Consider the following 27,700-nt stretch of genomic DNA (forward strand, 5'->3'; position numbering starts at 1 on the left):
TGCTGACAGCTCGGAGCCCAGTGCCTGCTTCTGATTCTGTGTCTCCGTCTCTCTCTGCCCCTCCCCTGTTCATGCTCTGTCTCTCAATAATAAATACATGTTAAAAAATTTTTAAAGAAAAACAGCAAAAAACCAAGTGGCTGTAGGAGGTGAGCACGATTACAAATGAGGCAGAAGGGCTGGGTGGGGACTGTAGCAACCTCGTAAGTTCCTGCCCCACCTAATGGGCACCTTTCTTGCTTGTTATGGTAACAAGTGGATTCACAGACTTGTCACCTCTTGCAACGTTTTAAAGAAAAACTCAAAGTCAGGATTTTTATGTGAAAACTTCTGTTTTACAAATATTGGCATTAAAAGCAAATTATGAATTTAAAATAACACCATGAAGAATCAAACCCAACAGTCTTTGGAGCCAGATCTGGTTCCTGGGGCTTCAGTTTTGCATCTGCTGTGGGCCGTGGGGAGGGTTTTATTTTATTTTATTTTATTTTATTTTATTTTATTATATTATATTTTTTTAGTATAAAATTTATTGTCAGGTTGGTTTCCATACAACACCCAGTGCTCATCCCGACAGGTGCCCTCCTCAATGCCCATCACGCACCAAAGGGGAGGGTTTTCAAAAAAGAAACGACTGAAAGAAGAGTGGGGTGACATTCTGTGGCCATCTACCTGGGCTTCCTCCTGAGACCGTGTTTGGGGACTGACGGTTTCTTCTTGGCATCGTGAAGGCCCAGTGACCCCTCTCTCCCTCATTATAACTATAGATGTCCCTTTGCCATGGGAAGGCGATCTTAGAATTTAATAATTAGAAAATAATTCTTAAAAGGATTTGAAATCAGCCCTTTTCCCTTTCACATGGCCAGCACCTGAGCGCAGGAAAACAGAATTTACTCCAGAAGTTAAACGGGCCATTGCTTTTCAGCCCTCTAACATTCTAAACGAAGACCAAGCCTTTCAGGCTCCGATGGGTCCAGATTTCCCAGGTCGTTTTCAGCTCTGCACTGCAGATGCCGGCCGGCCGGGGTTCCCTCGAGAGAAAGGGGCTGATTGCCTTAAGGTTAAGAATTTCCGGGCAAACCTGAGCGGATTGCACATTAATTGCAATCACTCACATCACAGAGTAAAAATGTGCCGTGCTCGCTCAGAGACAAAATTTGTTGTCAAATGAATTTGAGAAACAGGAACAAATATTGTAAGATGTGAATTTCAGCCTTTGATAATGCTTTAAAGAAAACAGTTTATTTCTGTCCTCGTTTTCGAGAACCCTCTGTACTGATGGGTTTTTCTCTGGCTTCTTGTCATACTGTCCTTTTCCCCCCCACATTCTGTGTCTTTATTTTTCTTTTATGATGGACTGAAGTGGGAGACTCTCTGGAGACCCCTCTCCCCGCTCCCCGCCCTGGACCTCCACCTGTTAACATGCTTGCGCAAGAGATAGACACACAGAACCGGTGTAATGAGCCTGGTGGAGAAACAGATGTTGCCATGCTGGGTGCAGCCTGTGATCGGGGAAGAGTGTGATCGGGGATGTCCCGACCGGGAAGGATGGTACGGGTAGCCGGGGCTTAGCCACCTGCCCTTGCTCTGTGAGTTTCGCTTCTTCTCCATCAGCCCCCAGCATATGTAAAGCGTTTAGGGTTGCCGTTTCAAATTTTGTTCCAGTGAGACCCTGCTAATCCACCCACACTTAACATTCCCCGTGTAAATTGTTAATTTGATCGCAAGTCACTTGGGAAAAGAGGATCTCATGCTGAGTAACCAGATCTTGGGAACAGAAGCTGGTGGAAGCTGGTGAGGGGGGGTGGGGGGGTCCACAGAGGGACCCACGTGATCCCAGCTGCCCCCTGTCATCGCCCTGCGCCCCGACCTGCGCCTTTGTTCTGTTTTGTCTTGTCGCTAAAATGGGGACGGTCACATCGTCATACAGGAGATCTAAAGACGGTCCTCAGAGGTCACCTCGTCAGGGGCTGCTGGTCCACGCTGCACTTTGGACTCACCTGGGAGTTTCTAACAGAAAGTTCTGGCGTTCGGGCCACAGCCACAGGAATACATCAGCACTGGGTGAGGTGGGCGTTCGCATTTCTCTGAAAAGGCAGGACAAGGCTGATGTAGCTCATCCACCTTGGACAGAGTCCGGCTCCTGTCAGTCGGGCTCAGAGCTGGGACGTGGCTCCTTGGGCACGTGTGCTCAGCTGCGGAGGGGTCCCCAGACCTCCGCCCCGAGATCGCCGCGTCCGCCGACTCCCTTCACCTCTGACCTGTGTCAGCCTCCTCACAAGCTCCCCGTTCAGCCTTTTGGACACACTTTAGCCTCCTCCAAAACCCCAAGGGCTCCTAATCACACATAGGATAAAGTCCAAAGTGCACCGTGGCACAAGAGACCTTGCCTGGTCTGGCCCATGGCTGTGCGTCTGCCCCAGGGCCTTTGCTCTTGCTGTACCCCCAACCTGGGCAGCATCCCCGACCGTGTTGCATTGCCACCACGTCCTAGCTTCCCAGGGGTCTCTGCTTAAATGTGGCCTATTCAGGAGTCTGTGCCGGGCCTAGGGCGTCCAGACGCACAAATGAAGGCCGGGTGTTTCTTCAGTCGCTGATTTGGTATTCAGGATTCTTAACCTTCTCACGGTCTGGTGTTCCCGTGGTCGAGGAAGATTTGGGAAACCCTTGTGTAGAGAACAGACCGATGTGGGACCTGTCAGGCTGTGGCACCAGCTGGGCGGACCCTGACAAGCACATGGCATCTGGGCTCGCCCCAGCCCACAACCTCCAGCCGGTGACCCCCTCTGCCGGGCCGGGAGGCGTTCTGACCGCCAGCCGGGTGTGTTTCTGCCGCGGCCTGCTCTTCAGGGCCCCCCTCGTTTCTTGCTGGGAAGGAGGGATCATCGGAAAAGCGGCTCATTGATATGGGGGAGGGGGGATCGATCAGGCTGGTGCGCAGAATGAGGCTGTGACTACGGCCAAGTGAGAAAGTTACATTTCCCGTGACCCAAGCTGGTGAAGCAAGCTTTGTGCCTTCTGTGTGAGGAGTGGGCGGGCAGAGGACCCTCCCGAGGGTGTCTGCAGCCCTCTTACTACGGGACTCTGCCCCGGGGCCAGAGTTTGCGCAGGGTGCACGTGGGTCTGTGCTCTGTCCATCTAGCTCCCGACCCCCGCGGTCACCTGTCCTTGAAGCGTCCCAGCTGGTGAAGGTCAGTGGGGGCAGCCGAGGGCAGGTCAGGCCTGACAAGCTGTTCACCTGTGGTTAGACTCCACAGGCAGCTCCAGGGACCCACTAGCAGGGGGCCACCCCTCCCCTCTGGGGGCAGAGCCCTGATTCACTTGTTGGTTTTGACCCAGAGACGTGGATTATTTCTGGGCCCTGAGAGAAAGAGACTGTGAGGGCCTCCCACCTGCTTTTGTTACCTGTTGAATTCGGTGCAAATCACTCCCCCGACGGGGGCGTGTTGTGCTTGGATGGGTCAGTGGACAGGTTGGCCCTGGGTGGGCAGTTCAACCTTTCTTTCCACTTGAATGTTGCTGTCATTAGCCTGAGAGTGGGGGGAAGACAGCCTTTGCGTATGCAATGCATTTATTACAACCATGTGTTTAAATAATGGTGTATCTGCACCTCGAATGTGGACCTATTCCGTGCAGAGGACCTTTCCACGATTTAGTCCTATCAGATCATTCGTTGTATTCTCGATCACGAGTCTTTAATGGCCGACTTGAAACTTTGCGTGTGTGTGTGTGTGTGTGTGTGTGTGTGTGTGTGTGTTTGTGGGGGGGGACAAGAACGGCGACTGACCGGTTTCCCGGTCTCACGGCTGGCGGGAGGGAGAGTTGGCTCGGGCTGCAGTGGGGAACAGACCAGGCGGCCTGGCCCAGCACCTGTTTTCTCACCCACCCCCTTCCCTGCCTGAATTTCAGCTTCTATTTTGCCTTTATTACGGTGGCAAAAGCGAGTTACTTATTGGCCGCTTACTGCTTGTTTTACTGAAAGGACGTAAATTAAGAGGAAAGTCAGTTCTGACTCGGAGTGTGTTGGGGGCGTGGCAGCTCCTCTGACCCCCCTTTGTCCTCGGAGATGCACAGAAGGGGAATCACCTCTCGTGCTACCCGGGTTAGTACTTTTATGATAAATCCGTTTCCGCGGCGCTGGGAAGCCAGGCCGTGCAGAGGCGAGGAGCTCACATTCTGGAGTCGGGCGGGGCTTGGCCACGTTCTGTCTCAAGCATCGAAAATTCTCTGGGTCGTATTCCCTTGCCTACTAAGTGGGGATAATAAAATGCTCACCTGGCACCATGATGAGCGTAGGATAGCGTACTAAATGGGCGAGAACACAGTAAATGTCACTTTCCTGGTCTGTCTTCCTCACCCTTCCCACGAAACACCTGCAGAAGTCAACCGACTTCCAGAGACAGCAAGATGCAAACGTGTGAAGCCTTGTCAGAAAGAATAAACTAAGGGGCAAACCCGGCCCCTCGGGGTTTACTTTACGTAACCGGAGGTAACACGGTCGTAGCAACACGGCGCGTGAGGCTTCATGGTGCTTTTGTGAGCTCCTCCGGGGAACCTTCTCCCCTTGCCTCCCGCCTCCGCCCAGACACCCCGCTGGGCCCGGAGCCATGCCGGTGTCAGGGTGCGGGTGTGGCCCGTGCCCGGCCAGTCTGTGTGTTCCCTCTCCCTGGCCGCTGTGATCCCTGTTGACACGAGCACGTGACCCAGTGTGGCCCAGTGAGCACCAGGCTTCGGATTCGAGTTGTTAAGGAAAAGCAGCTACGGACCCTGCTGGACTTGACCCTGGGGGGAGAGAGGCCAGGAGCTCCTGGGAGCCACGGGCATGTGACTGGGCCACCTTGAACATAAGCCATTAGTTTTGGGGAAAAAGATGCTGTTAAACCTGGGTCCTGACTCGACACCTCTGGATCCCTCGGATTTTGGAGTAAGAGAAATTACTGACACTGCTTAAGTTGCACAGGTATGGATTTTCTGACAGGTTTTACAAAAACAGACCAACAGGCGACACTTGGGATGTGGTGCCTCTCCTCTCCCCCCTCCCCTCCCTCCTCCCTTCCCTCCTCCCCTCCTCCTCTCATCCTTCCCCCTCCTCCCCTTCCTCACCTTCCTTCTTCCTCCCTTCTCTCCCCCCTCCCCTCCTTCCTCCCTTCCCTCCTCCCCCTCCTCCTCTCATCCTTCCCCCTCCTCCCCTTCCTCACCTTCCTTCCAACTCCCTTCTCTCTCCCTCTCCTCTCCCACCTCCCCCTCCTCCTCCCCCTCCTCCTTCCCTCTCCTCCCTCTCCTCACCTTTTCTTTCCCTCTCTTTTATCTTCCTTCAGGAAATGACGTTTTGATTAAATCACCCAAAAGGACTTTGCCCTCAGGAAGTGGGGAACAAGGAGAGCCGTTTGTGAGATTTTTAAAATGCTGTTCAATCCCAGCACTAATTAAACATGAATGTCAACAGTCCTTAAAAAATTACGAGCTCTGACATTGTACTGGTCTTTATATGAAACTACTTACTGGAGTCCTTGCACCGCATCCCGGGTGGCCCCCGGCCTTGGGGAGGAGTGTGGGTGAGAGGTTAAAGGTGCCGTCAGGGCTCTGAACCCTCACCATGTCTTCTTGCCGGCCTTCCATCTGTGCGGCGTTCCGGAAGATTCAGCCCCCGCGGCCTTCTGGAGTGCAGGTGTGGGGTGATGAGCCGTGGACCTTGCTGTGGGAGATTGGCTCTGCCTGTTTGCCCTGCGCCCCTTCATGCTTCCCCCCCCTCGTTTACTTAGTGTCCCTCCGTCCCTGGCATCCTTCCGGGCCTGCACACCCATGGCCCCGAGCAAGCCCGCTCAGATCTCCACCTGCAGTGATTTGCCAAAGAAGGAGGGGTCTGCAGATTAAGTCAGGAAAGCAGATGGGAAAGGCAATGAAAGATAGGAAGCAAGGACACAGGGCCTGAGGGAGTGACCAGGTAGGGCGACCTCAGGCCAGCTCGAGGTGCCTCTTAGGTCAAGACCTGAATTAGGACGGTTAGCCATGCAAAAGGCCCGGGGGGAGAGCATTTCAGGCGGAAGAAGCGGCCAGTGCAAAGGCCCTGAGGCAGGACTCTGGCAGAGAGCGTGCAGGGCAGTATGAACAGATGCAGATGGGCAGGGGGGCTGTGGCAGTCGGAGAGAGGCCACGGCCTCCTCCTGCAGGATTTTACAGTCACCTCATGTGCGTCATGAGGTATATGCTTTGTCCATTCATGTTCTCTTTCTTAGCAGTGTTGGGGGCAGTTTCCAGGCACAGGGATGCAGGAAGTTACCGGTTCTCAGCGTGTGGCTCCTGGACCAGCTGTACCTGCACGACCGGGTAGAAGGCAGGGCCTTGGGGCCTACCCCAGACCCAGTGGATCAGAGGCCGGGAGGACCAGGCCTCCCGATGCGGGCCAGAGTTGGGGAAACGCCGCGCTCAGAGTTTGCTCCTTCGTAGTGTCAGACATTAAGGGGGAACTCGCACGCCTCCCGTTCTGCCACGGTTGCCAACCGAGACCCTCCGTGCAGTTATGGAATGTGGGCACAGACACTGAAACACACCGGGTGAGGTTGGGGCCAGACCTGTGTGCGGCTTGCCTGCTGTACCCGGCTGGTTACGTTTTTAAAAATTGGGTGTGCCCCTAAAAGCACAGAGCTGGTCCACACCCATTATTTGAAGGAATTTTGCAGTTTTTCTTTAAAAAAAATTTTTTTTTAATGTTTATTTCTGAGAGAGACAGAGCATGAGTGGGGGAGGGGCAGAGAGAGAGAGAGAGAGAGAGATCACAAGTGGGGGAGAAACAGAGAGAGAGGGAGACGCAGAATCCGAAGCAGGCTCCAGGCTCCGAGCTGTCAGCACAGAGCCTGATGCGGGGCTCGAACCCAGGAACCGCGAGATCCTGACCTGAGCCGACTGGGCCCCCCAGGCGCCCCTGAAGTTTTTCTTAAACAGGAGAAAAAACAAAAACAAAAACAAATTCTGGAATGAGAGGGATCTACACTCGAACAACCACGCACACACAAAATTCTTCCGCGAATGGATTTGTACGTACGTACGCGGTCGTGAATGCACGTCTGCACATGGCTGTACACGCGAGAACCGTTGTATTGAAATTCGCTAGAATAGCTGTTCTCGGACGGTAGCCTGTGATCCCTCGGGGATTGTTTTGGCTGAGACCGCTGAGCCCCAGCCCCAGGGTGTCTGAGTCAAGCGTCAGCCGCGGGACCTGAGAATCCGCACGTCCGTCTAACCAATTCCCAGGGGATTTGATGCCGCCTGCGTGGGGACCGTCCGCGGAGGGCACGTTGCTGGAGCACAGAGCTCGGGAAAGATGACTCTGTCGTAAAGCCAGGGATTGGCTCCGCTGTGAGTAGCGGGAGTTGAAAACGGAGGAGCTGAAAGTGGCTGAGAATTGCTTCTCCGTCACGTAAGAGTTCAGGCTCACGCAGCGGCACGCTCGGTCGGCCGGGACCCAGAGTCCTTCTGTCCACAGCCTGTGTCCCCTTTTCAAGGTCGGTGTGCCCACTCTCCATCTTCAGCCACAGGAGGAGGGAAGGCAGGGAAGGAGCGGGGCAGCACCGCTCCGTTTATCACTTCTTGCAAACTGCAAACCCCCTCGGCCAGCGGCCCAGTGTGGAAAACACTCGCCACATGAGGCTGTTGACTTCAAGTCCCTGGAACTCAGTGCAATTCAGAAAGTTATTTTCCCTGTAGCACTAACTGTATTTCAGCCGTTCAAGTGGTTTGTGGCCGCTGCATTGAACGCACGGATAAATAAGTTTTCGCGATCCTGGAAAGTTCCACTGGACTGGGAGGGGCTAGAGCTTAGGGGCGTGGCTACTCCCGCCAGCTGGGAATGTGTTTTTTTTTTTTCCCCCCTGGCAGGGGGTCCTTGTTAAAACTGGGGTCCTATTGTGATAAACAGACATGAAAACTGATTTTACAGAATAACTTCTTGTTCCTATCACAGGACCAAGGGCATGCACTGAGTAAAAGGCATCTCAGGCTGACCTGGATGGGATCTCAGATGCTGTTAGGTGCTTTCAACTCTGATGCTCAGAATCTTATAAAGTCCTAGATTTGCCTCATTTGAAACTCAACCTTACGACTTTGATCCGAAGGATCATATCGGCATTTAACTGTTAGCTTCATGTTTTCACTCACTTTATGTATGTGAACGCATGATCTACATATGAATCAATGTAGATGCACTTTCATATTCTAACAGAGACACAACAGTGAGCCAACAGAATGGTCAAAGTCCCGGCCTTCACATAGCTGTCAGAGTATTGGGCCAACAGACATATAAATGATCATAAAGGTATGTACAATTTATTATATATAACTTATACAAATATGAAGGTAATATAAATATATAATAAATGACATAAGGCCAGTACACAGAGAAGAATGTGTTCATTCAGTTAGTACTTACTGGGGATGTTCTGCATGAAAGGTGCTCGAATAAGATAGATTCTGTACACATCAGATGAGAAAGTTATGTAATATGTTCCAGTGTGATGTGTGAGAAGGAGAAAGGCAGATGTGGAACAAGGCGGGAGACGAGGGGAGCCAAGGAGAGGGGTTTGCGACTTTACACGGAGGGCAGCGAAGGCCTCCCGGGGAGTTGCCCCTGGAGACAGAATCATGAGGAAGAGAGGGAGGAAGGCTTGATGTAGGAATGCTGGGATGCCAGGGCAGGGCGGGGCAAGTGCAAGGGTCCTGAGACAGATGCAGGGTTGATGTGTCTGAGGAGCAGGGGAGGGTGGCCATGGGCAAGGTCAGAGGGTAACAGGCTAGACCCTGTAGGTCTTTGGGATTTCATACGGACTTCAGAATTTTCTCTGAGTAAAGCACTGGAAGGTTTTGTGCAGAGGAAAGACTGCTTTGTATTTTCACAGAGTAACTCTGGCTGCTTTATTTTACCACATGTGCCATATAGTATATTATTTACTACATGATGTGCAATGTACCATGTGCTATATAATATGCGGGGTAATATTTAATATACTATACAATATAAGTAGACTATAGAGTGTAGACTGTCCTATACAATATAAATAGACTGTAGAGTGTAGACCGTCCTATGCGAGGGCATGAATGGAAGCACACTGACCAGTAAGGAGGCTGCTACAGTAACCCAAGTGAGAGTTGGAGGTTGCTCGGTGCAGAGTAGCTCCGCTGTGCATTTATCCATGTGCATTCACGCTCTGCTCCTTCCTCCCCACTCTACCCTGAAATGCTAACAGTCACGAACTGTGTCTACGGGCTTCCTTGCTCTCCGGCTCCCGTGTGAGTTTGGCCGTGGGAAGATAAGGACAGGGATCAAAGGCCGAGGAAGAAGGCGTGGGTTGGCAGAGGCCGTGTTTCCCCACTGAGGACCGCCGCGCTGCTGGGAAGCCCTCCTTCAGCTGTGGCCACCGCCATCCGGCACCCGCTCTTCCGCGCGCCTTTCCCAGCCTGGAATTTGTGTTGCTGTAGCTCCGGCTGCTGCTAGTTCAGGATGCATCTTTCTCTCCGCCACAGCTTTAAATAACCTGTCGTAAAACATCCTCACCTACCGATTGTAGCAGGGTGAATGTTTTCTGCGGGGACCCTGACTGATGGAGAGGCCCTGACAGATGGGAATGGACAGAAGAGTTCAGATTCCAGATATGTTTCAAGGCAGAGCCGACAGCTTAGGGATTCACTACGCAATATGAGAGGAAGAAAAGAGTAAGCTAGGACTCCCAAGTTTTTGTCAAGGATATTGGACTAATGAAGTCGCATTTTCCAAGATGGGAACGCTGTAGCCAGAGAGGTTTTATAAGTACCAGTGAAACGTTATACTTTGGGCATGTCACATAACGGATAATATGTTATTCACGTGAAAATTAGCAAACGATCTTTAGAGGTAATGGGAAAATGTAGGGGAAAAACCTTAAGGAGAAAATTAACACTAAGTCTCATCAGGTACATACAACTCATTCCTGTTTGGTGTGCTTTCTATTCTCCTGCCCTTCATGGGGATATACTGTATTTTATTGTTACCGAGTCTTTCTTTTAATATATAGATCTCTAAAATTCATGACATCTTAAATTAACTAGTGTCCTGAAATCAGTTGTCACATGATTCACATTGCTCTCCTGCTAGTATTACCTGCCGTCCAGCTCATACCTGCTCATAATTCATTGCCGCTATGTGTAAATAGTTTTAAATAAATTTTCAGTAAGTATACGAAAGAAAAATGAAAAGCTTAGTGTCATCCTTTAATCTCTTAGTGGTACATAAAATAATGGCTTATTTAAAAATTAATGGGATCTTAGAGACTATAAAATATGATATGCATTTTTGCATTATAAACTACATGTCCTCATTTTATTCAAGCAATAATAACTTGTGTGATATTTGCTTCAGGCTGGTAGACCAGACTTCCTGCTGAGTAGAAAAGCTGAATAATACCGTGGAAAAAGAAATGCTTTAAGGCATTAGTGAGCTTTGGAGGCAGACAGGATATTAAGGAGTAAAGAAGCCGGGGGAAAGGGAGGCACATTGTGGCAAATCCAACATCCTGAGATGTTTCCCCTCAGGACATTTGCTTCTGCTTAGTTGGTACAAGACAAAGAAACTTAAAAGCTGAGAAGAAAGTAGTAGCTAGGGGGCTGGAAGCCGAATGAAGTTTTCACAATGTCGTGGAGCTGGGCAAACAAAAGTAGTTGATCTTTATGCCAAGAAATAGGGGTAAAGTCCCTAGGCTTTCAGAGAGATTTTTTGAAGGCTTTACCTTGTGGGTAAGAAAAATACTGGAAATAACTAGACCTCACAAAAACTATAATCCAGCTTCAAATCAGATCAACTCCTACTGGATGAAGGTGATATGACCCTCTTCTACTTATTTTCCAGAAGCAAATTAAATCATCCGGGACAAATATAACTCCATCTGGGTGTTCTGGATAACCCTTTATTCATATGCCTAGCACTCAACAGAGACATTCTAGGTAAACCAGAAGACAAGATGAAAAGAATGAAATAGATTATAGAAACATGCACAGAGGTAATACAAATGTTAGAGGTGAGTTACTAGATATATAATTTTAAATAAATGGGATCCATATGCTTAAGTAAACAAATGGCAAGATAGGATATTTTAGCAGAAAACTAGAATCTACCAAATAAAATACAATGGGAATTTTAGACTGAAAAAGTACAATTAATGTGATTAAAAATTCCATATATGTGTTATAATGCAGATTAATCAGAGCTGGAGTGAGAATCGGGACTGAAAAATAGACCCCTGGAAAATACACAAATATAAAAAATAAGAAAGTAAGAAGAAACATGGTAATAAGCATATGTGACACTGTGTGAAGTTCTAACTGAGGTATAATTGGAGTCTGAGAGAGAAGGGAGATGAAAAGGTATAAAGACTTTGAAGAAGAAATTACAGCTGAGAATTTTTCAAAACTAGTGAAGGATTTTAAGCTGATGATTCAAGAAGGAACATGAAATCCCAATAGTGCATGCATGCACACGCACGTGTGTGCGCACACACACGCACACACACACACACACCCCTACACAAATCTTAGGAATTTTTCTGAAAACAAATGACAAAGAGGACACCTTAACAGCAGCCACAAGAAGAGAGATCAATTATCTTCTAAAGAGGAATATGAGCCTTACAGCAGACTTATGTACATAAATTATGGATGTAAGAAGACGATGGACTGACGCTTGCTGAATGAAAGTAATTGCCAATCTAGATAGAGTTCTATAGGCGGCAAAAATATTCTTAAATAACTTAGGTGAAGGAAATGATTTACATCAACAAAGCCTAAGATAAACTATGCCCAGAGGTGTTATTCATTTGAAGTAAGAGGATCACCAGTAAAAGACGACGAGCATCAGAAAATGTACACGTGATGCTAAATCCAAATAATATTGATGGTTAGCAAGAATAAGGTTGACAAATGTATAATGACATGTGTGCACTTTGATAGCAACACACGGGATACTTTTACTGCCCTAAAAACGCTCTGTGCTCCACCTGTTCAAATATCCCCCAGACTTCTCTGGCAACCACTGATCCTTTTACTGGCTTCATAGTTCTGGCCTTTTAAGAATGTAATGTAGATGGAATCAGACGGAATGTGGCTCCTCCAGACTGACATCTTTTACTTAGCCATAATCATATAAAGTCCCTTTATGTCTTCAGAGCTTGACAGCTCATTTCTTTTCAGCGGTGAATTCTACTCCATCATCTGGATGTACCACAATTTATTTATCCATTCACCTCCTGAAGGATATCTTGGTTGCTTCCATGTTGTGGCAATTAGGAATAAAGCTGCTTCAACCATTTGTGGGCAGGTTTTGTGGTAGACATCAATTTTTAGCTCCTTTGAGTAATTATCAAGGGGCGTGGCTGTTGGATTGGATGGTAAAGGTATGCTTAGTTTTGTAAGAAATTGCTAAGCTGATTTTGAAATTGGCTGCACCATTTTGCATTCCCACTAACAAAGAATGAGAGGTCCTTTCCTCCACATCTTCACCAGCACTTGCTGTTGTCAGTGCTTTGTGTTCTGGCTGTTTTAACGGGTTTGGAGTGGTTATATACACTTTCAATTGATATTTAGTTTGTTGCCATTTTTTTAAGTCTGACACTGCACTGAACATTCTTAAAATGTAGACTGTCCTGTGCATTTCCTTATTTTTTCAAGTCTAGGAATAGATGGCAAAGCATACGATGAATGAGGCCAACCTTCTCTTAGATGCGTCAGTCATCTTTAGGCAATATGGCCCTAGACATGCTTCTACACCAAGCCCTGTTTACCAGTGTAGCTGTGGCTGAACTCTGGACAGCATTGTTCATTGTGAGTTAAAAACTGTTTGCCGAGTCTGAGAGGAAAAGTACGCTATATTGAACGTGACTTTTCTAGTCGTGTTCGTAGAGACAAAAATAGAGTTTTAGCTCTATTTTCAGAATCTGGTAATAACAGATCCTGGTTTCTTTAATCTCATCTTTGATTGTCTGGAAGGTCAGTTGCCATTGTGCGTTCACTAATCTGCATGGTCAGAGCATTTGATTGTGTCCTTTTGGCCTGTAAATCTGTTACTGGTATGCACGCATACGTACATCCATACATACATGGCGTGCGTACCTACAGTGTTTACATTGCAAAACTGGAGTAGTGGTTCTCAGGAGTGGTTTTGCTTCCTAATGAGGGTTGCCAGATAGAGCAAATAAAAATGCAGAACTTCCAGTTAAATTCGATTTTGGGATAAACAATGAATGTCCTATGCAATATTTGGGACACGCTTACACTAAGAAAAGCATTCATTGTTATTCTGAAGTTCACATTTAAATAAGTGCCTGTGTTTATCTGGCAACTGTACCCGGAGGGGTTATTTGGCAATGTCTGGAGGTATGAATGGCTGTCACAGCTGAGCAAGGGGGTTCTACTGGCATCTGGTGGGTTGAGGCCGGGGTTGCTGATAAATATTCAGCAATGCACAAAACGACTTTCTACAATGACCAGTTCCCTCCGTAGTCCTCAGTTGAGAGTTCCCGATTGAGACCGTTGGAGTTTCTGTTCCATTTCCAGGCTTTTGCATTTAGCTCGTGAAATGTCAAGACTGACAAGGACTGAATGTGAGTGATACATACAGGGCTACAGAACTCCTCACTGCCTCTCCCTGTCGTAGGCGGAAGTCTTACGTGACTGGCCGTGTCACCCTCCACCCTCCAGCCCTGCTTTGTTTCCGACACGGCACTTGCTGCTACATTGGGTCATGTGGCAGGGATTCATTGCTTGTGTTTTAAATGTGCCCCTCTCACCAGGACATGGCGTCCTGGGGATGGAGACCTTGTTCCTCTTGTTTAAGCTGGTCTCCTCAGCACCTTGGAGAGCGTCTGTCTGTACTGTGAAGGGCACTGTGACCACAGAAGCAGAAGCGTGTCTTGCTTTGAAGATAACTTCACAGCCTCCAAACACGTTTTTCATGACAAATGATTCTTCAAGTGGGACGCTTCTCACACTTAGATCTACACGGGGGTGGGGGGTGCTGCCTGTGCCACTGGCTGCTCCTTGGAGAAGCGGCAGTAAAATGCCCATTGCCTGACTCATTCAAGGCATGAAAACGTGCTTGGGAAATGGAGACAGATTCGCCTCTGAAATATCTGAAACAACAAATTTGGGTTTTGGAATCCAATTAAGAACCGTGCATGGAAAGGAAATGTGTTAATCTCCATCTTGGGACATTCTTCCTTATTCCCAGTGCTGCAGGGAAACGGGGCGGTGGCGGGGAGGGGTGCAGTTCTCCGCAAGTGTCTCTAAAAGTGTCCTTTTATTGACAGAGATCCTGAAGAACCACTCATGTGTTTTTCTGGAGCTAACATTCTCATGAATAGGTAATAAAGCCCCCAAACTGCCCAGCTCTGCGCTTGCTCCGGGGGTCGGTCCCACATGTGTTGTTTTCATAACTTTCGAGCAGCAGTAGGTTCTTTAAGCCCTTTGCTTGTAATCCATGCTGCCAGTGTAGACAGACACTCCCATAGTGTCAACCTAAGCAGTGTTATCCATGATTCTTGGACGTGATGTAGGAATTACATTGTTTCCCGTATTTGTTAAGAGAAATGCCTGGCTCATTGCGATTTTAAAAATATGCTTTTCTGTGCACCACTGGCAATCGTCAATTGTGGTGCCATTGACACTCATGCCACATTCTAGCAAAGGCATGGATTCGCATGGAAAGACGAACAAAACAGGGCTGAGTCCTTGACTCGCTCCTGGAGGGTCACATTGTGTGGTGGTAAAGGAGCCAGACTCTGGGGTGTGAATCGTGTCTGCCACTTAACCACCTGCATGACTTCAGGCCACTCAGCTTCTCAGCATCTCCGTTTCCTCACTGCCAAGTAAGGGTGATACAAAGCACCTGCCACGTGGGGTTGCTGAGCATCGCAGGGTCACCCACCCCTCTAGAGCATACAGGACAGCGTCTGGAAGTAAAGAAGCATAATTATTACCTAAGTCACTTGGAGGGGGTTTGCTACATACCCAAGGAGAAAAACAGCATCAAGGACTGCGTACGTGTTGGAGACCCCGTGGGAGTGGGGCGAATGAATGGGCTGACTTGCCTAGAAGCAGAGGCCCCAGATGGCAGTGCTCTAGGCTGGGACAGATGGCATCTTTCCAGCTAGAGATTTGCTTTGGGGGAGAGGCCATTATAACCGGCCATTACAACCATTATAAATACCAGGACGTTGTGAATGGTGAGCTGCAGGGTACAGGTTTGACGTGGGAGTCACTGCCTAGCCGCGGAAACCTTTTGAGGGGTAACAACAAACAGGAAGGACAACAGCAAAGCCGTAAGAGCCCAGTGGCTTGTGGGGAGCGAAACCCCAGTCGTCAGACAGGGAACGTTTAACAGCTGGCTCTGGGAGGAGACGGGGAGGGTGACCCCTGATCCGTAAGGTCTGTCTGTTTCCATGGTCTACGTGCTGCCACCGTGGGGGACTGGCGCCCGGGGCCTGGAGTCACTGGATGGGGGGTGTGGGGGGGCAGGTAGGAGGTGTGTGGAATCAGATCTCTGCTTCCTTGAAATTAGGTGAAATAGGTTTCTTTTTGTTTTTAATCAGGAACGTTTTCTTTTCTCGGTTGTCTTTCTACGATGCTGCTTTTGGCTTTTTCTGGTATCTTCCCCAAAAGCCCCACTCTCTGCCCTGTACAACTGATGTGTGACTCACTTGTTGGCAGTCTGTCCCTGGCCGCTTCAATTTCTTTGTCTTTTACCATTTACCTTTAGGGAAAGCTTCCAAAGTTCCCCTTCTCATATGATAGATTCAATTTTCTGCTTTCTCAAATCTGTTTTATTGCCTCTGAAACCATTTTAAATCCTTCACTTTTAATACTGCCAGATTCTTACCCCTTAGTCTTTATCGCATTAGAAATGGCAAAGGGCTGAGACAGTCTTAATTGTGGGGAGCTTAAAAGTTGTCCTGGGTGACATGCACGTCCCTACCCTCTGATGAGTATTCTTCAAAGCTGTGTCCTTCCTTGGCCTCTTGAATGCCTTTTTAAATTTGTTTCTTTTGCTTTGCTGTTTTTGCATGTGGATTCCATTCCTCTCTGCTCTTTGTTTCTTTGCTTTTTCTGTTTCACTGTCTCTGTAGGAGGGAAGTCTCTTGCAGGGAAATTTCCCTTCACACAATGGAGTGCATTCTTCTGTCCCTAGTTTTCTTTCTTCTAATAGTGTTCATGACAGAAATTCACCTGGGGGGGGGGTGCTGATCCTTCATTACCCTGTGTGGGGGGCCCTGCAGCTTGAGCAGTGCAAGGGTGCACTGGGTTTGTGGACATGCCCAGCTACTGTGCTCTGGACCAGTTTAGGGTTGGCCTGGGTGCATCCCAGGAGCAGTGGGAGCCTATGTCTCACGTTCTGTTCCCTGTCAGCAGGATACCCTGACTCTGGGGCTTTCTATGCGAGAGGCCAGGCTTCCTCTTGGGTCTTTCAACTCAGCTAATTGCAAAAGTTCACTGCCAGCATCGGGAGCTCACCAAGTGCACAGGATCCATGGGGTTCAGGACTTTTGCTCCTAGAAATAGCAAGCAGTTTAGGGGCGCCTGGGTGGCTTAGTCGGTTGAGCGTCCGACTTTGGCTCAGGTCATGATCTCACGGTTCGTGAGTTCGAGCCCCGCGTCGGGCTCTGTGCTGACAGCTCGGAACCTGGAGCCTGCTTCGGATTCTGCGTCTCTCCCTCTCTGTCACTCTCTGTCCCTCCCCCACTCACTCTCTATCTCTCTTTCTATCTCAAAAATAAATAAACATTAAAAAAAAGAGAGAAATATCTGGTAGTTTCTACCCGGCTGCCTGCTCTGCTTAGGGTTCCAGATTTAGCAAATAAAGTTACGGAATTCTGTTACATTTGAATTTCAAATAAATAACACATTGATTTACTTCCTTTTATAAGCATGGCCCTGCAATGTCTCTGTTTATTGGAAATTGATCCTGGTTTCCTGTATTTTGGCGGGTGGGGTTAGAACCCCTGTGATCTCTCGGGACCTCCCATGGTTCCTGGCGTGCAGACTGAACCTCATGGTCAGTGCAGGTAATGACCCTTCTACTTGTTACCCTATGCCCTCCGTGACTGCTTTCTGGCCCGCCCAGAGGAAAGTATGAAAGTCTGTGCTCAAATTGCCATCTTCCCCATCTTCCTTAAAAGTTATTATTTAGGGAAAAATTATCTTTTCAAAAATGCTAGAATTAATATAAAGTCTCTCTGATGCCACTCTGAACTGCTTTAAGATGGGAACATGTCGCTTTCCTTCAAATTACTGTTTAAAGCCATGGCTTCAAAAACAAATGTAATTTTTTTCTTAATGGGTTATTAATTGAGCTCTACTGGGCATGGCTTCTTGGTTATCTGACACCTTGCTCATGTTGATGGAGAATTGGTATTCTTAGGTTATAGTAGCCACCCCTGTGGGGATTCAAGGGTAATGAGTTTTACTTCTTAGTCCGTTTTGTGCACTGTGGAACGGAATTGGCATGAGTTTTGCAGTTTGGTTATTAAAAAGCAAGAAAAAGAAAGGAAGGAAGGAAGAAAAAGACAGAGAAAGAAAGAAAGAAAGAAAGAAAGAAAGAAAAAGGAAGAAAGGAAGGAAGAAAAAGAAAAAAGGAAGAACAAAGAAATAACACCAGCTTTAGGTCAACTCGGAGCGCTTTTAAGCAATAAATATGCGGGTCAGATACCAGACAAAAAGACAAGTAAGCCACCTGCGGAAGAAAGCTTAGAAATTACTTCCCTCTCAACAATGTTTGCTGTGACCTCCCCTTATTGCTTTCCCAAATAAAGTCGGAGGACCCGTAGTCATTGCCCTTGGAATGTGTAATTAGTTGCACAATTAAGTTTGGTGTCCTCAAGGAGTGGGGGTCAGGGGTTCAACAGGAAAGTGCACACAGTTTTGGTGTCTACCACGGATGTTTAACTTTCTGTAACTTGGTGGTTTGGTTTTGGCAGTTTTTGGAAGGAATGAGAAGCTGGTGTGGACGGCTCAAGGCAGTTGTTGTGTCGAGTGCCCAGGTGTCTTTTTAAGAATCAGGAGACGGGCGCCTGGGTGGCTCAGTCGGTTAAGCCTCCCACTTCGGCTCAGGTCATGATCTCATCGTCCATGAGTTCGAGCCCCGCGTCGGGCTCTGTGCTGACAGCTCAGAGCCTGGAGCCTGTTTCGGATTCTGTGTCTCCCCCTCTCTCTCTGCCCCTCCCCTGCTCATGCTCTGTCTCTCTCTGTCTCAAAAATAAAAATAGAAACATTAAAAAAAAAAGAATCAGGAGACACTGTGTCATTGATGTAGGTCCTTCAGAGATCTCATTGCCTGGAGAAGCTTGTGTCTTCCTTGGCCCCACGTCGCTACTGTTTCATGGAGCCTGTAATGGGATCGAGGATTCCACTTATAAAGAGATGACGGACAGAAGACGGCAGCTAAAATCCCACTGTAAACGTATAATCCACTCTTTGTAATATTAACGGCATAATTCATTTGTCGGCCCAACCACTCACACATTCATCAAATATTTATTGGGTACCCGAAATTTTCTGGGCACCCTCCCACCCTGCGTGGGGGCGTGTGGGACGTGGATGGGGCTCGTGGCCCAGAATCATGCAGTCTGGGGAAGCATTCCAGAGAAGTGACTTTGAGCGTGGCGGGAGCGCAGCAGAGGGTGGGGACGGGGCGCCAGTGAGGGGACAAAGCGTTCAGTCCAGAACATTAGCGGCAGATCCACTACATGTTCTCTGTTTTCACTAAAACTCACGTGGGAAAATACAGGAGGATAGGAAACATGACTCCCGAGTGATGTCCAGAAAGTTTAAAAAATTGAATCCTGTTAAGGAATGAAAGAGTCTGGTTCTACCTCTGATATTCTGATTTTGGGGAACAGAAAGTCCTCCTCATTAGGTTGAACCGTATGACGTCGCTGTTCCCGTCAGTCACAGCTGCTCACTTTTCGGCCGCTTCCACTGGGTCAGCACCACACAAACCCTGTTGCTCGATTGGGACTCCGCCTGGCCTGGGGTTGACAAAGCCGTGGGACTGAGAGAGTTCTTCACTCGCGACTGTCGCTACGCTCGGGACGAACGTCCGTCGCGAACCGGCTTCGCGTCCAGAAGCGGAGTGAGTGTAGCTTAGCTCCCGGCAGTGCTGTGGTTGGACGGTTCTTCGGTGCCCTGATCGGGGCCCTCACTCTGCAGACCGGCCCCCGAGGGGCCGAGAGGTTCAGCGCCTGTCACCTCGCAAACACGTACGGCAGAGCCGAGCGCAGGACCCCTTCCTCTGAGTCCTTTGCTTTGTCTTCTGCTCGCAGACAGTTGCTGAGAGGGGTCCAGACCCGGGGAGGCGTCGTGTGCCAGAACAGGTGTTCACGCGGGCCTTTGAAGCAGGTTGGCACAATGAGTGTCCGGGCTCGAGTAGCTTTTATCGCGGAATAACCAGAGATAATTACATGGCTCCTAATGAGAAGGGCTTTGTGTGACTTGTGGAACTTTGCCTGGAAAGTCAGTGTTCCCAAGGCCAATAATGTCCATTCCTAAAAGCCGTTAAATTGGTTCTTGCATTGTGCAGTTTCTGCGTCTGTGTTTTTCTTACAGAGAATAAGGCGTACTGTAAAAACAGCTTGGGTTTTTGCCCCCGCTCCCTGACGGAGGGCTATGTTCAGCGAGGGAAGAAAAGAATACCTTTTATGGACTAGTATCAAGATGGCTTTTGGGGGGGGGTGCGGCTGTGATGCGAGGGGCCGGTTGCCTCGGGACACGCGGGTCTGCCGTGCCGCGGTCAGGTCCTCTCCTCTAACTGGAGTGCTGCTCCCAGCAGATCCTTCCGGGCTTTTCATTTCTCAGCATAACCCCGAGGGGTGCGCGTGACGTCCGCGTGATTGTCATGGCCCGTTTTGGTTTCCCTTTGCCCCGAGTCCCTTGTCATTTCCCAGTGGCCGGCGTGTCCTTACGTCTGTCATGGGTGGGAGGTGGACGCAGCCTCAGTCCCCGCGCTGAGGAAGTGAGCTCTCCACCTACCGTCCGTCCGTCCGACGGAGCTAACGAGAACAGCCTCCTCTTTCTGGTGCTTGCACACCCTTAAGACGTTCCCGATGCCGGATGCCCTCTCCTTTGAGCAAAAAGAGTGAGTTTTAGGCACAGCCCCATTTTAAAAACAGCATTACTCAATGGGGCGCCTGGGCGGCTCAGCCACTTAAGCGTCCGGCTCTTGGTTTCAGCTCAGGTCACGATCTCACAGGTTTGTGAGTTCGAGCTCCTCATCGGGCCTCGAGCTGACAGTGCGGAGCCCGCTTGGGATTCCGTGTCTCCCTCTCTCTCTGTTCCTCCCCTGCTCTCTCTCTCTCTCTCTCAAAACAAGTAAGTAAATAAACTTTAAAAATACTAAAAAAATAAGAGCGACATACTTCGTACCAAGTGAGTGGATGATTTAGAAGGTTTGGGTAAAGAGTTGGGGGGTTGGGACAAAGGGGGTGATCTGTGCCAAAGGGACGCGGAGATGCCGCCCCGGGTTTCTAACGCCTCTGCCCCGATTCCCTCCCGCAGTGACCGAGTGCCGCGGGGTCCTGGAGAGTATCCAGAGGTTCTCCCTGCTGCCCACCTACCTGCCCGTGACCTACCACATCAAGAACACCGACGTGTCCTTCTTCCTGAAGGAGGCCGACCAGGACATCATGAGAAACTCCAGCCTGCAGTCCCGCGTGGAATCCTTCCTGATTTACAAGTCCAAGCGGCTGCCCGTCCTGAACGCCAGCTACGGGCCCTTCTCCATCGAGCAGGTGGTGCCCCAGGACTTAATGCTGCCCTCCAGCCCCTTCGGCTTCACCAGCAAGTTCGGCCTCAACTGGAAGCTGAGGGCGCACATTGTGCGGGACAAGGTGTACCTGAGCCGCCCCAAGGTGCAGGTGCTTTTCCACGTGCTGGGCCGGGACTGGGCGGCGCGGAGCCCGGGCGAGAGACTGCCCTGCCTGCGGGTGTTCGCCTTCCGGGAGACCCGGGAGGTGCGGGCCGGCTGCCGGCTGCAGGGGGCCCTGGGGCTGTGCGTGGCCGAGCTGGAGCTGCTGGCCGGCTGGTTCGGGCCCCCCACCGTGCTGGCCGGGAGGAAGAAGGCGCCGGGGCCGCCCGAGGGGAGCCCCGTGGAGCTCTACTATGCCGTGCAGCCGGGGGACGGGCGCGGGGACTGTGCCGGCGGCGGGGACGCCAGGAAGGGCAACTCCATCCGGCCGGGCAGGGACGGGCCGGAGGAGGCCGTGCCCCGCCTGCAGAGGATCGGGAGCGTCTTCCTCTACCGGACGGGCAGCAGGCCCGCCCTGAGGGAGCTGCGTCTGGACAGCAACGTGGCCATCCGGTACTCGGCCCGCACGGCGAGGCAGGGCGAAGTGCTCACCTTCCCTGTGGCCGTGTCCCGAAACTGCAGCGCCGATCGCTTCACGCTGAGGTGAGTTCCCCGGCGGCGCCTGTCCGTGCGCACCTGTCCGTGTGCCTCTGAGGCCACACGGTGCCTCCAGAGACCCACTCTTTGACCCCGAGCGCTGAGTGACTGCCTCCCAAGTTTTCTGAACCCCCTTTTCCGGGAAGATAGAACGGGCTGTCCTCTCCCGGTAGGCAATTTGGTGGTGAAGACATTTTCATTCCAGGATGGTCCGGGCCCTCCCAGAGCAGCCCGCGGGACGCTGATGTGCGCCTTTGCCTGAGGGCGGGGTCTCCTCAGAAGTGGTAGGAATACTAGCGAGGTCCCTTGGGGCCCTTGGAGCATCGGGAGCCCGGTGCTCGCAGTTGAAACGAGTCGGCGAATGGGATCGCGACGGTTGTCGGAAGGAGAGACGATAGGGTTTTGCCAACTCAAGTCTGTTCCGAGCCCGTGAGCTCTCAGTATGATACGGTACCAGCCTCACTTTGTTTCTCTCTGGAAATAGAACGCAGTGTTCGAAATACAAAAGGGCATAACGTGTGAAGAATATATAGTAGAATTTGTTGAGAGTGTTACTTACTTAAGAGTGTACCAAAGACAAGAAGACATTTAAACGGAGGACTGGGTACTTTGGGGGGAAAGAACGGGTTAGTTTTCTCTTTGGGATGTAATATGTCACAGAAGCTACTGGCCTTGGCTTGATTGGATTTTCATTAGATCGGTTTGTGTTTGTTTTAAACACAAGACAGACTTCAGTATACAGCTATCTGGGCGTGACTGATCGGGTCACTCAAAGTGCCCTGACGTTGTTAGCGAACGCAGTGATGCGGTCTCACGTGCTACGTAATGACATTTGTCATGATCCCTGAAAAGGGGCTGTTGGCGTACGTGAGACCCAGCGTCTGTGTGGTTTTTAGAGTTCACACAGTGATGGTCCTCTTCTCTCGTCCTTCTCCACGTGGGCTTAATACCTGCTTTTTCTTTGTTTTCTTTCTCCCCTTTCTCTTTGGCTTTGTGAAGGGGTGGGTGAGTTTCAGAAAGGATTCATTCTTTTGCTTATACGGTGCACATTTAAGCTTTGTTGATTTATGACCTCTTAATCTTGACCAAAGAAACAGAAACTAATGCACAACATTAATCTCACGGTTGAACGCGGCTGATTCTGGCAGGTCAAACCTTCGGCGTGGGCTGGCGGCACAGCTGGGGATTGACCACGGGGATTTAGGTCACGTAAACACATCTGTGGAGCTGAGGCCTCATTAGCTCTCCCACCGTGCTCTGGAATCAGACCTGGATGCAGCTGGTCACAGGTCTGCTGGCTCTGTTCTCTGCCTCTCCACATACGGTCTTCTGTAATGTTCTTTGTGGAGGTGGCTGTTGATGTCGAGAGCTGTTCTGTTGAGAGAAGGCAAAGGTTTGGAATAAGGGGAGCTTTGTTCTTGGGTGGTTTTGGACCCTCTGCCGTCCGGTAGATTTGCCAAGTGCTGATTGTTGATTTCCCGAACCCAGGGTGAGAGCCCCAAATCTCTTGAAGCCTTGACTCTCCAGGAGATGACGTCCACATCCAGCTTTTTGGGGGACGCAGTTGCATATGGAGTATTACACTTCACAGAAAGCTTTGTAGCTGGTGACCGCCTACCGCACACTGTGCGTGGTCATCAGAGTCCTGAGGGCCGCTCGGTCATTGGCGAGCGGTAACAAAGCCAGCGGAAATTGGCATTGCTGGGCCACGTAATCTGAGGAGTCCACATTTTTGCAAAATCAGAAACAGACACATTTGAAACACCCCGGTGTGGCCACTTAGAAGGTAAAGATTTGAGCACTTGGGGTGTGGAGCAGAGGTGTGTTTGTTCAGAGTCCCTGGTTAGAAATTGGTAAAGAAGTTTAGTTTTTCGGTTACAATCATTGTGAACTAAATGTTCATATATGTGTGTTGAACCTGGTGAGGGGCACACCTCGTGCCCCTTGGAAAGCACTGATGATGTGTTTGCTGCATCCTTCACACGCTGTCGTTACTGGTGAGTCATTGGGGTTTGTGGTAACGGCTGGAGGTGATCCTGAATCTGGTCGTGCTGTTAGCGTTCGGTCTGATTTCTCATCATTAGAAAGTAGTAAGACCGTGTGTCTTTTTTTTTTTTTTTTGAATTTTTTTTTTTCAACGTTTTTTATTTATTTTTGGGACAGAGAGAGACAGAGCATGAACGGGGGAGGGGCAGAGAGAGAGGGAGACACAGAATCGGAAACAGGCTCCAGGCTCCGAGCCATCAGCCCAGAGCCTGACGCGGGGCTCGAACTCACGGACCGCGAGATCGTGACCTGGCTGAAGTCGGACGCTTAACCGACTGCGCCACCCAGGCGCCCCACCGTGTGTCTTTTTTAATGAAGTCAGTTTGACGCTAATTTAGTATAGCCTCCAAATATTCAGAATGAGGGCGGGTCTGCTCCGTCTGGCTGGCCACCTGCTATAAATGACCCTGCAGGATCCAGCCGCGTGTCCTTGGGGGCTTTCGTCTGCATTTGTGACTTCTGGTTCTAGATGCTCCGTGAGGACATGCTCATGCGGTCAGGGGTGGGCTTACGGTATACAGGTCAGGTGTCAGCAGGACATCCATGGCCACTGAAGGATGGCCAGAGTGGGAAGGGGACCGAATTCAGTGCCACCAGCAGGAGGGGGCCCTCCAGTCCATGCGGCTGCTGTCCCTTGAGCTCTTTGCCGAGAGTGGTTCACTGCCTTCTGCCACCTCCCCTGCTTGTTCTGAGCCTGTGACCTGAGTGTGGCACCAGGGCTAACACACAGGGCAGGAACCCAGTTGTGTCCTGCAAGTCATCAGGAAGGGCGGTTTAAAACCTTAGCTGTGTGTGTGTGCACGTGTGTGTGTGCAGGTGGGTGTGCATGTGTGTGCAGGTATGTGTGCATGTGTGTATGTGTGTGTGCAGGTGGGTGTGTGCAGATGTGTTCATATGTGTAGGTGTGTGCAGATGTGTGTGAGTAGGTGCATGCATACATGTACGTGTGTGTGCAGGAGTGTGCATGTCTGCATGTGCGTGTAGGCAGGTGTGTGAATATGTGTGCATATGTGTACGTGTGTGAAGGTGTATATGCAGGCAGGTGTGTGTATACGTGTGTGGAGGTGCGTGTGCATGTGGGCAGGTGTGTGCGGATATGTGTGCACACGTGTACTTGTGTGTAGGTGTGTTTGCACAGGTGTGTATGCATATGTCTGCATGCGTGTGTGCATATGCGTGCATACGTATACGTGTGTGTGTCAATGCCCGGGTGTGTGCGTTAACTGTCGAGAAGAAGAAAACTGGGTGGGCTCTCGTCATCTTAGGAATTCTCTTCTCCCTCGTAGCTCCTGCCCTCCCGGGCAGACCTCCACAAAAGAGGAAAAACAAATAAATGCTTTCATTCCTTAGACATCTAAGGATCCCTTTTAATTTCAGGAAATGTTTCCCTTCAAGGAGACAACCGAAGCGTCCCATGGCAGTTGGGTTCTTTCTTTGTGTTCTTGCCTCCTGTTCTGTCCCGTCTCTCCCCCCACAGAGGGCCAATTTCAGAAGCATCCGAGGTCTCTAATCACCTGGTTATGTGTCTGGAGGAAGAAAAGAATGTGGGCTCTCTGTCACATGCCCCCTACCTATTCTTCCGTTCCTTTCCCCCCAGGACGTCAGTTGGAAAGGGGTCCGGGCCATCAGATCTGAACGTGGGGCTAGAGGCAAGTATTTGCATGACGTGAGCTTGGTTCCCAACCGCTCCGGGAAGTGCAGGTGGAAAGGTCCAGAACAGTGGCACAAAACTCAGATGAATGGGGGCTTTTCTCAGAGTCGGAGATATTCTTAAGTTGGTTGAACGAAGGAGTGAATGAACACATCATTGATTACTAACGAACGCAGGCGGTTTACTGAGGTCTCTGCCGTGTCCCTCGCTAAACGCTCAAGAGCGTGTGACGTACGTCGTGTCTGGCACGGTGGTCAGACGCGAGGTCGTCTCTGAATCACACATTATTACCAAGGAGGTGTTCTTGCAAAGATGAGGGTTGTGAAGGCGGCCGTGAGCGAACAACATAAGAATATTTGATGAGGGGAGAAAGGGGGCCCGGGATGGGTAAGGCTCGAAAGGGCTTCGTGGTGGCTTGAAAAGCCCTCTGTGCCAGGTCCTGAGGTTGTTGGAGAAGAATGTGGTGGCTCGAGACTGGCCCTGAGCTCAATTCACTTGAAGGGTGCAGCCTTTGAACCTGCCCTGACCTAGAATAGGGCCCTCGTCTTACTCTGTTCCAGGTAAAATATGCCCTTGCTGTAGCCAGTGATAGTCTTAGCTGCAGACCATAAATCTCCGTCTGGCTCATTTAAGAAAAATACATAAATAAAGGGCTTGCCGGATGTATATCGTGGGTCTCAAGAATTAATAAGAGAAGGGGCACCGGGCATCGCGTCTGAGAAGAGGTGGACAGAACAGCCTACCCCCAGCACGTCTTCCCACCCGCCAGCGTGAACCCCTTCATCTGTCCTTGTTGTGCTCACAACAGGTGCACAGACTCTGTGGAGGCTCCCGCTGGCTCTCGTGTCTACTTGCTGCCTGTGCCCGGAGTGACACGGGGGCCCGGTGTGGCTCCCATAGTGAGACATGGGTTCCGGCCATTCCCTGCCTGTCACTAAGAGCGCCTCCCGCGGGAGGAGGTGTTTCCCTCTTGGGGAACCTGGGGTGCCCTCGGAAAGGGGGTGCGTGCTGGGCCTCCCCAAACCCCAGCGAGGTCCCTGACACCCGTGGCTGGGACGCTAGTGGGCATTAACGGCCTCATGTGGGGTGGACAGTGGGTGAGAGGGGGACAGAGAAAGGAGGGCGTTCCATCTGTTTTAAAGAAGCTTTTGGCTTTAGAATAGATGTCGACATACAGGAAGGTTGTGAAGTCTGTGGAGGACAGTCTCCCGGCTGGTTTCCCGTGTTGTTAACATCGTACGTTAATATGCTACATTTGTCACAATTAATGAGCCACACTTCATTCGTATTCCCTTAATCGTTGCCCTCTTTCTGTTCCAGGAGCCTGTCCATGATGTCATGTACGTGTGGTCATTGGGTCTCCTGAGATTCCCTGACTGTGACCGTTTCTTACACATTGTTTTTTAGTTTTTTTTTTAACGTTTATTTATTATTGAGAGACAGACAGAGACAGAGCACAAGCAGGGGAGGGGCAGAGAGAGAGGGAGACGCAGAATCCGAAGCAGGCTCCGGGCTCCGAGCTGTCAGCACAGAGCCCGACGCGGGGCTCGAACTCACAGACCGTGAGACCGTGACCTGAGCCGAAGTCGGACGCTCAACCGACTGAGCCACCCAGGTGCCTCACTCACACATAGTTTTTGATGACCCTGGCAGTTTTGAGACTTTACTGTAGGGAGATGTGAAGAATGTGCCTCCAGGGGCGGGGGCAGGGAGAGGGGTGGTTGTCTGCTGGTTTTCTCAAGGCGAGACCTTGTGAGGGGCATGGGGTTGAAACCACGGAGGTGGAGAACCACGGTCACCGCACTGCATCAGGGACGCGTCCTACCAGGCTGACCCACCCTGGCCGACGGTACCCTTGCCAGCGGCTGGGGGCGTGTCTCCCTTGCCCCGCCACCGGGAAGCTGCCCCCTTCCTCGCCCCCGTCCCCCTGCTCCCGGCGCTGCCTGCTTTGGAGGGACGCTCACAATTAGAGTGAGGTACGCAATTACTGCACCTCCTTGAAGCCGTCATACCTGCCCGAGTCCCTCGGAGTTCTGCAGGGGTGATGGGCTTGTTTCCGTAAGGGCGTCTGGGTATTGATTCTACAGTTTGGGTGATAAGCCAGTAGAGCCGGCTAGGTTTCTCAGCCTCGCGCTGCTGACATTCAGATCGGGTAGTATTTTGTTGGGGGTGGGGGTTCAGCCTGTGTCCTGCGGCCTCTCCGGCCTGCACCCGCGAGATGACGAAGGACAGAAACCCCAGTAGTGACACCCCCACAGTGTGCCCGGGTACTGCCACGCGTCCCCTGCGGGAGAAGGCACCCCAGCAAGTTAAAGACCATTGAGCGAGATTCTGGTCCTTGGGGACAAAAGGAAACATCTACAGAGGGAGCTCGCCTCTTACCCCCAGGGAGTTTCAGAGTTTAGAGTGAAGGCGACATTCTGAGCGCTCATGTTGTCCTTGGGAATCTTTTAAGCCGCACGCAACGTACCTTCTTTCTTCCACTAGAACGTCTGCTCCGTGAGGCAGAAACCGTTTGCTGCTTGCACTGGAAGCACGTGAGGTCAAGGTCAGCG

General features: G+C 50.5%; 1 protein-coding gene across 1 annotated transcript in view; it reads left to right on the top strand.

The window, feature by feature from the left end:
• Positions 1-27,468, top strand: part of LOC122203991 (transmembrane protein 132D-like) — a 155,139-nt gene extending 127,671 nt beyond the window's left edge. Inside the window, exons 2-4 of the mRNA XM_042911158.1 lie at positions 20,563-21,454; positions 25,954-26,044; positions 27,364-27,468. Of these exons, the coding sequence (XP_042767092.1) occupies positions 20,563-21,454; positions 25,954-26,044; positions 27,364-27,468 (1,088 nt within the window). The remainder of the gene's footprint in view (positions 1-20,562; positions 21,455-25,953; positions 26,045-27,363) is intronic.
• Positions 27,469-27,700: the final 232 nt, after the last annotated feature.

This window comes from Panthera leo, chromosome D3 (assembly GCF_018350215.1).
Source record: "Panthera leo isolate Ple1 chromosome D3, P.leo_Ple1_pat1.1, whole genome shotgun sequence".
NCBI classification, from domain to species: domain Eukaryota; kingdom Metazoa; phylum Chordata; class Mammalia; order Carnivora; family Felidae; genus Panthera; species Panthera leo.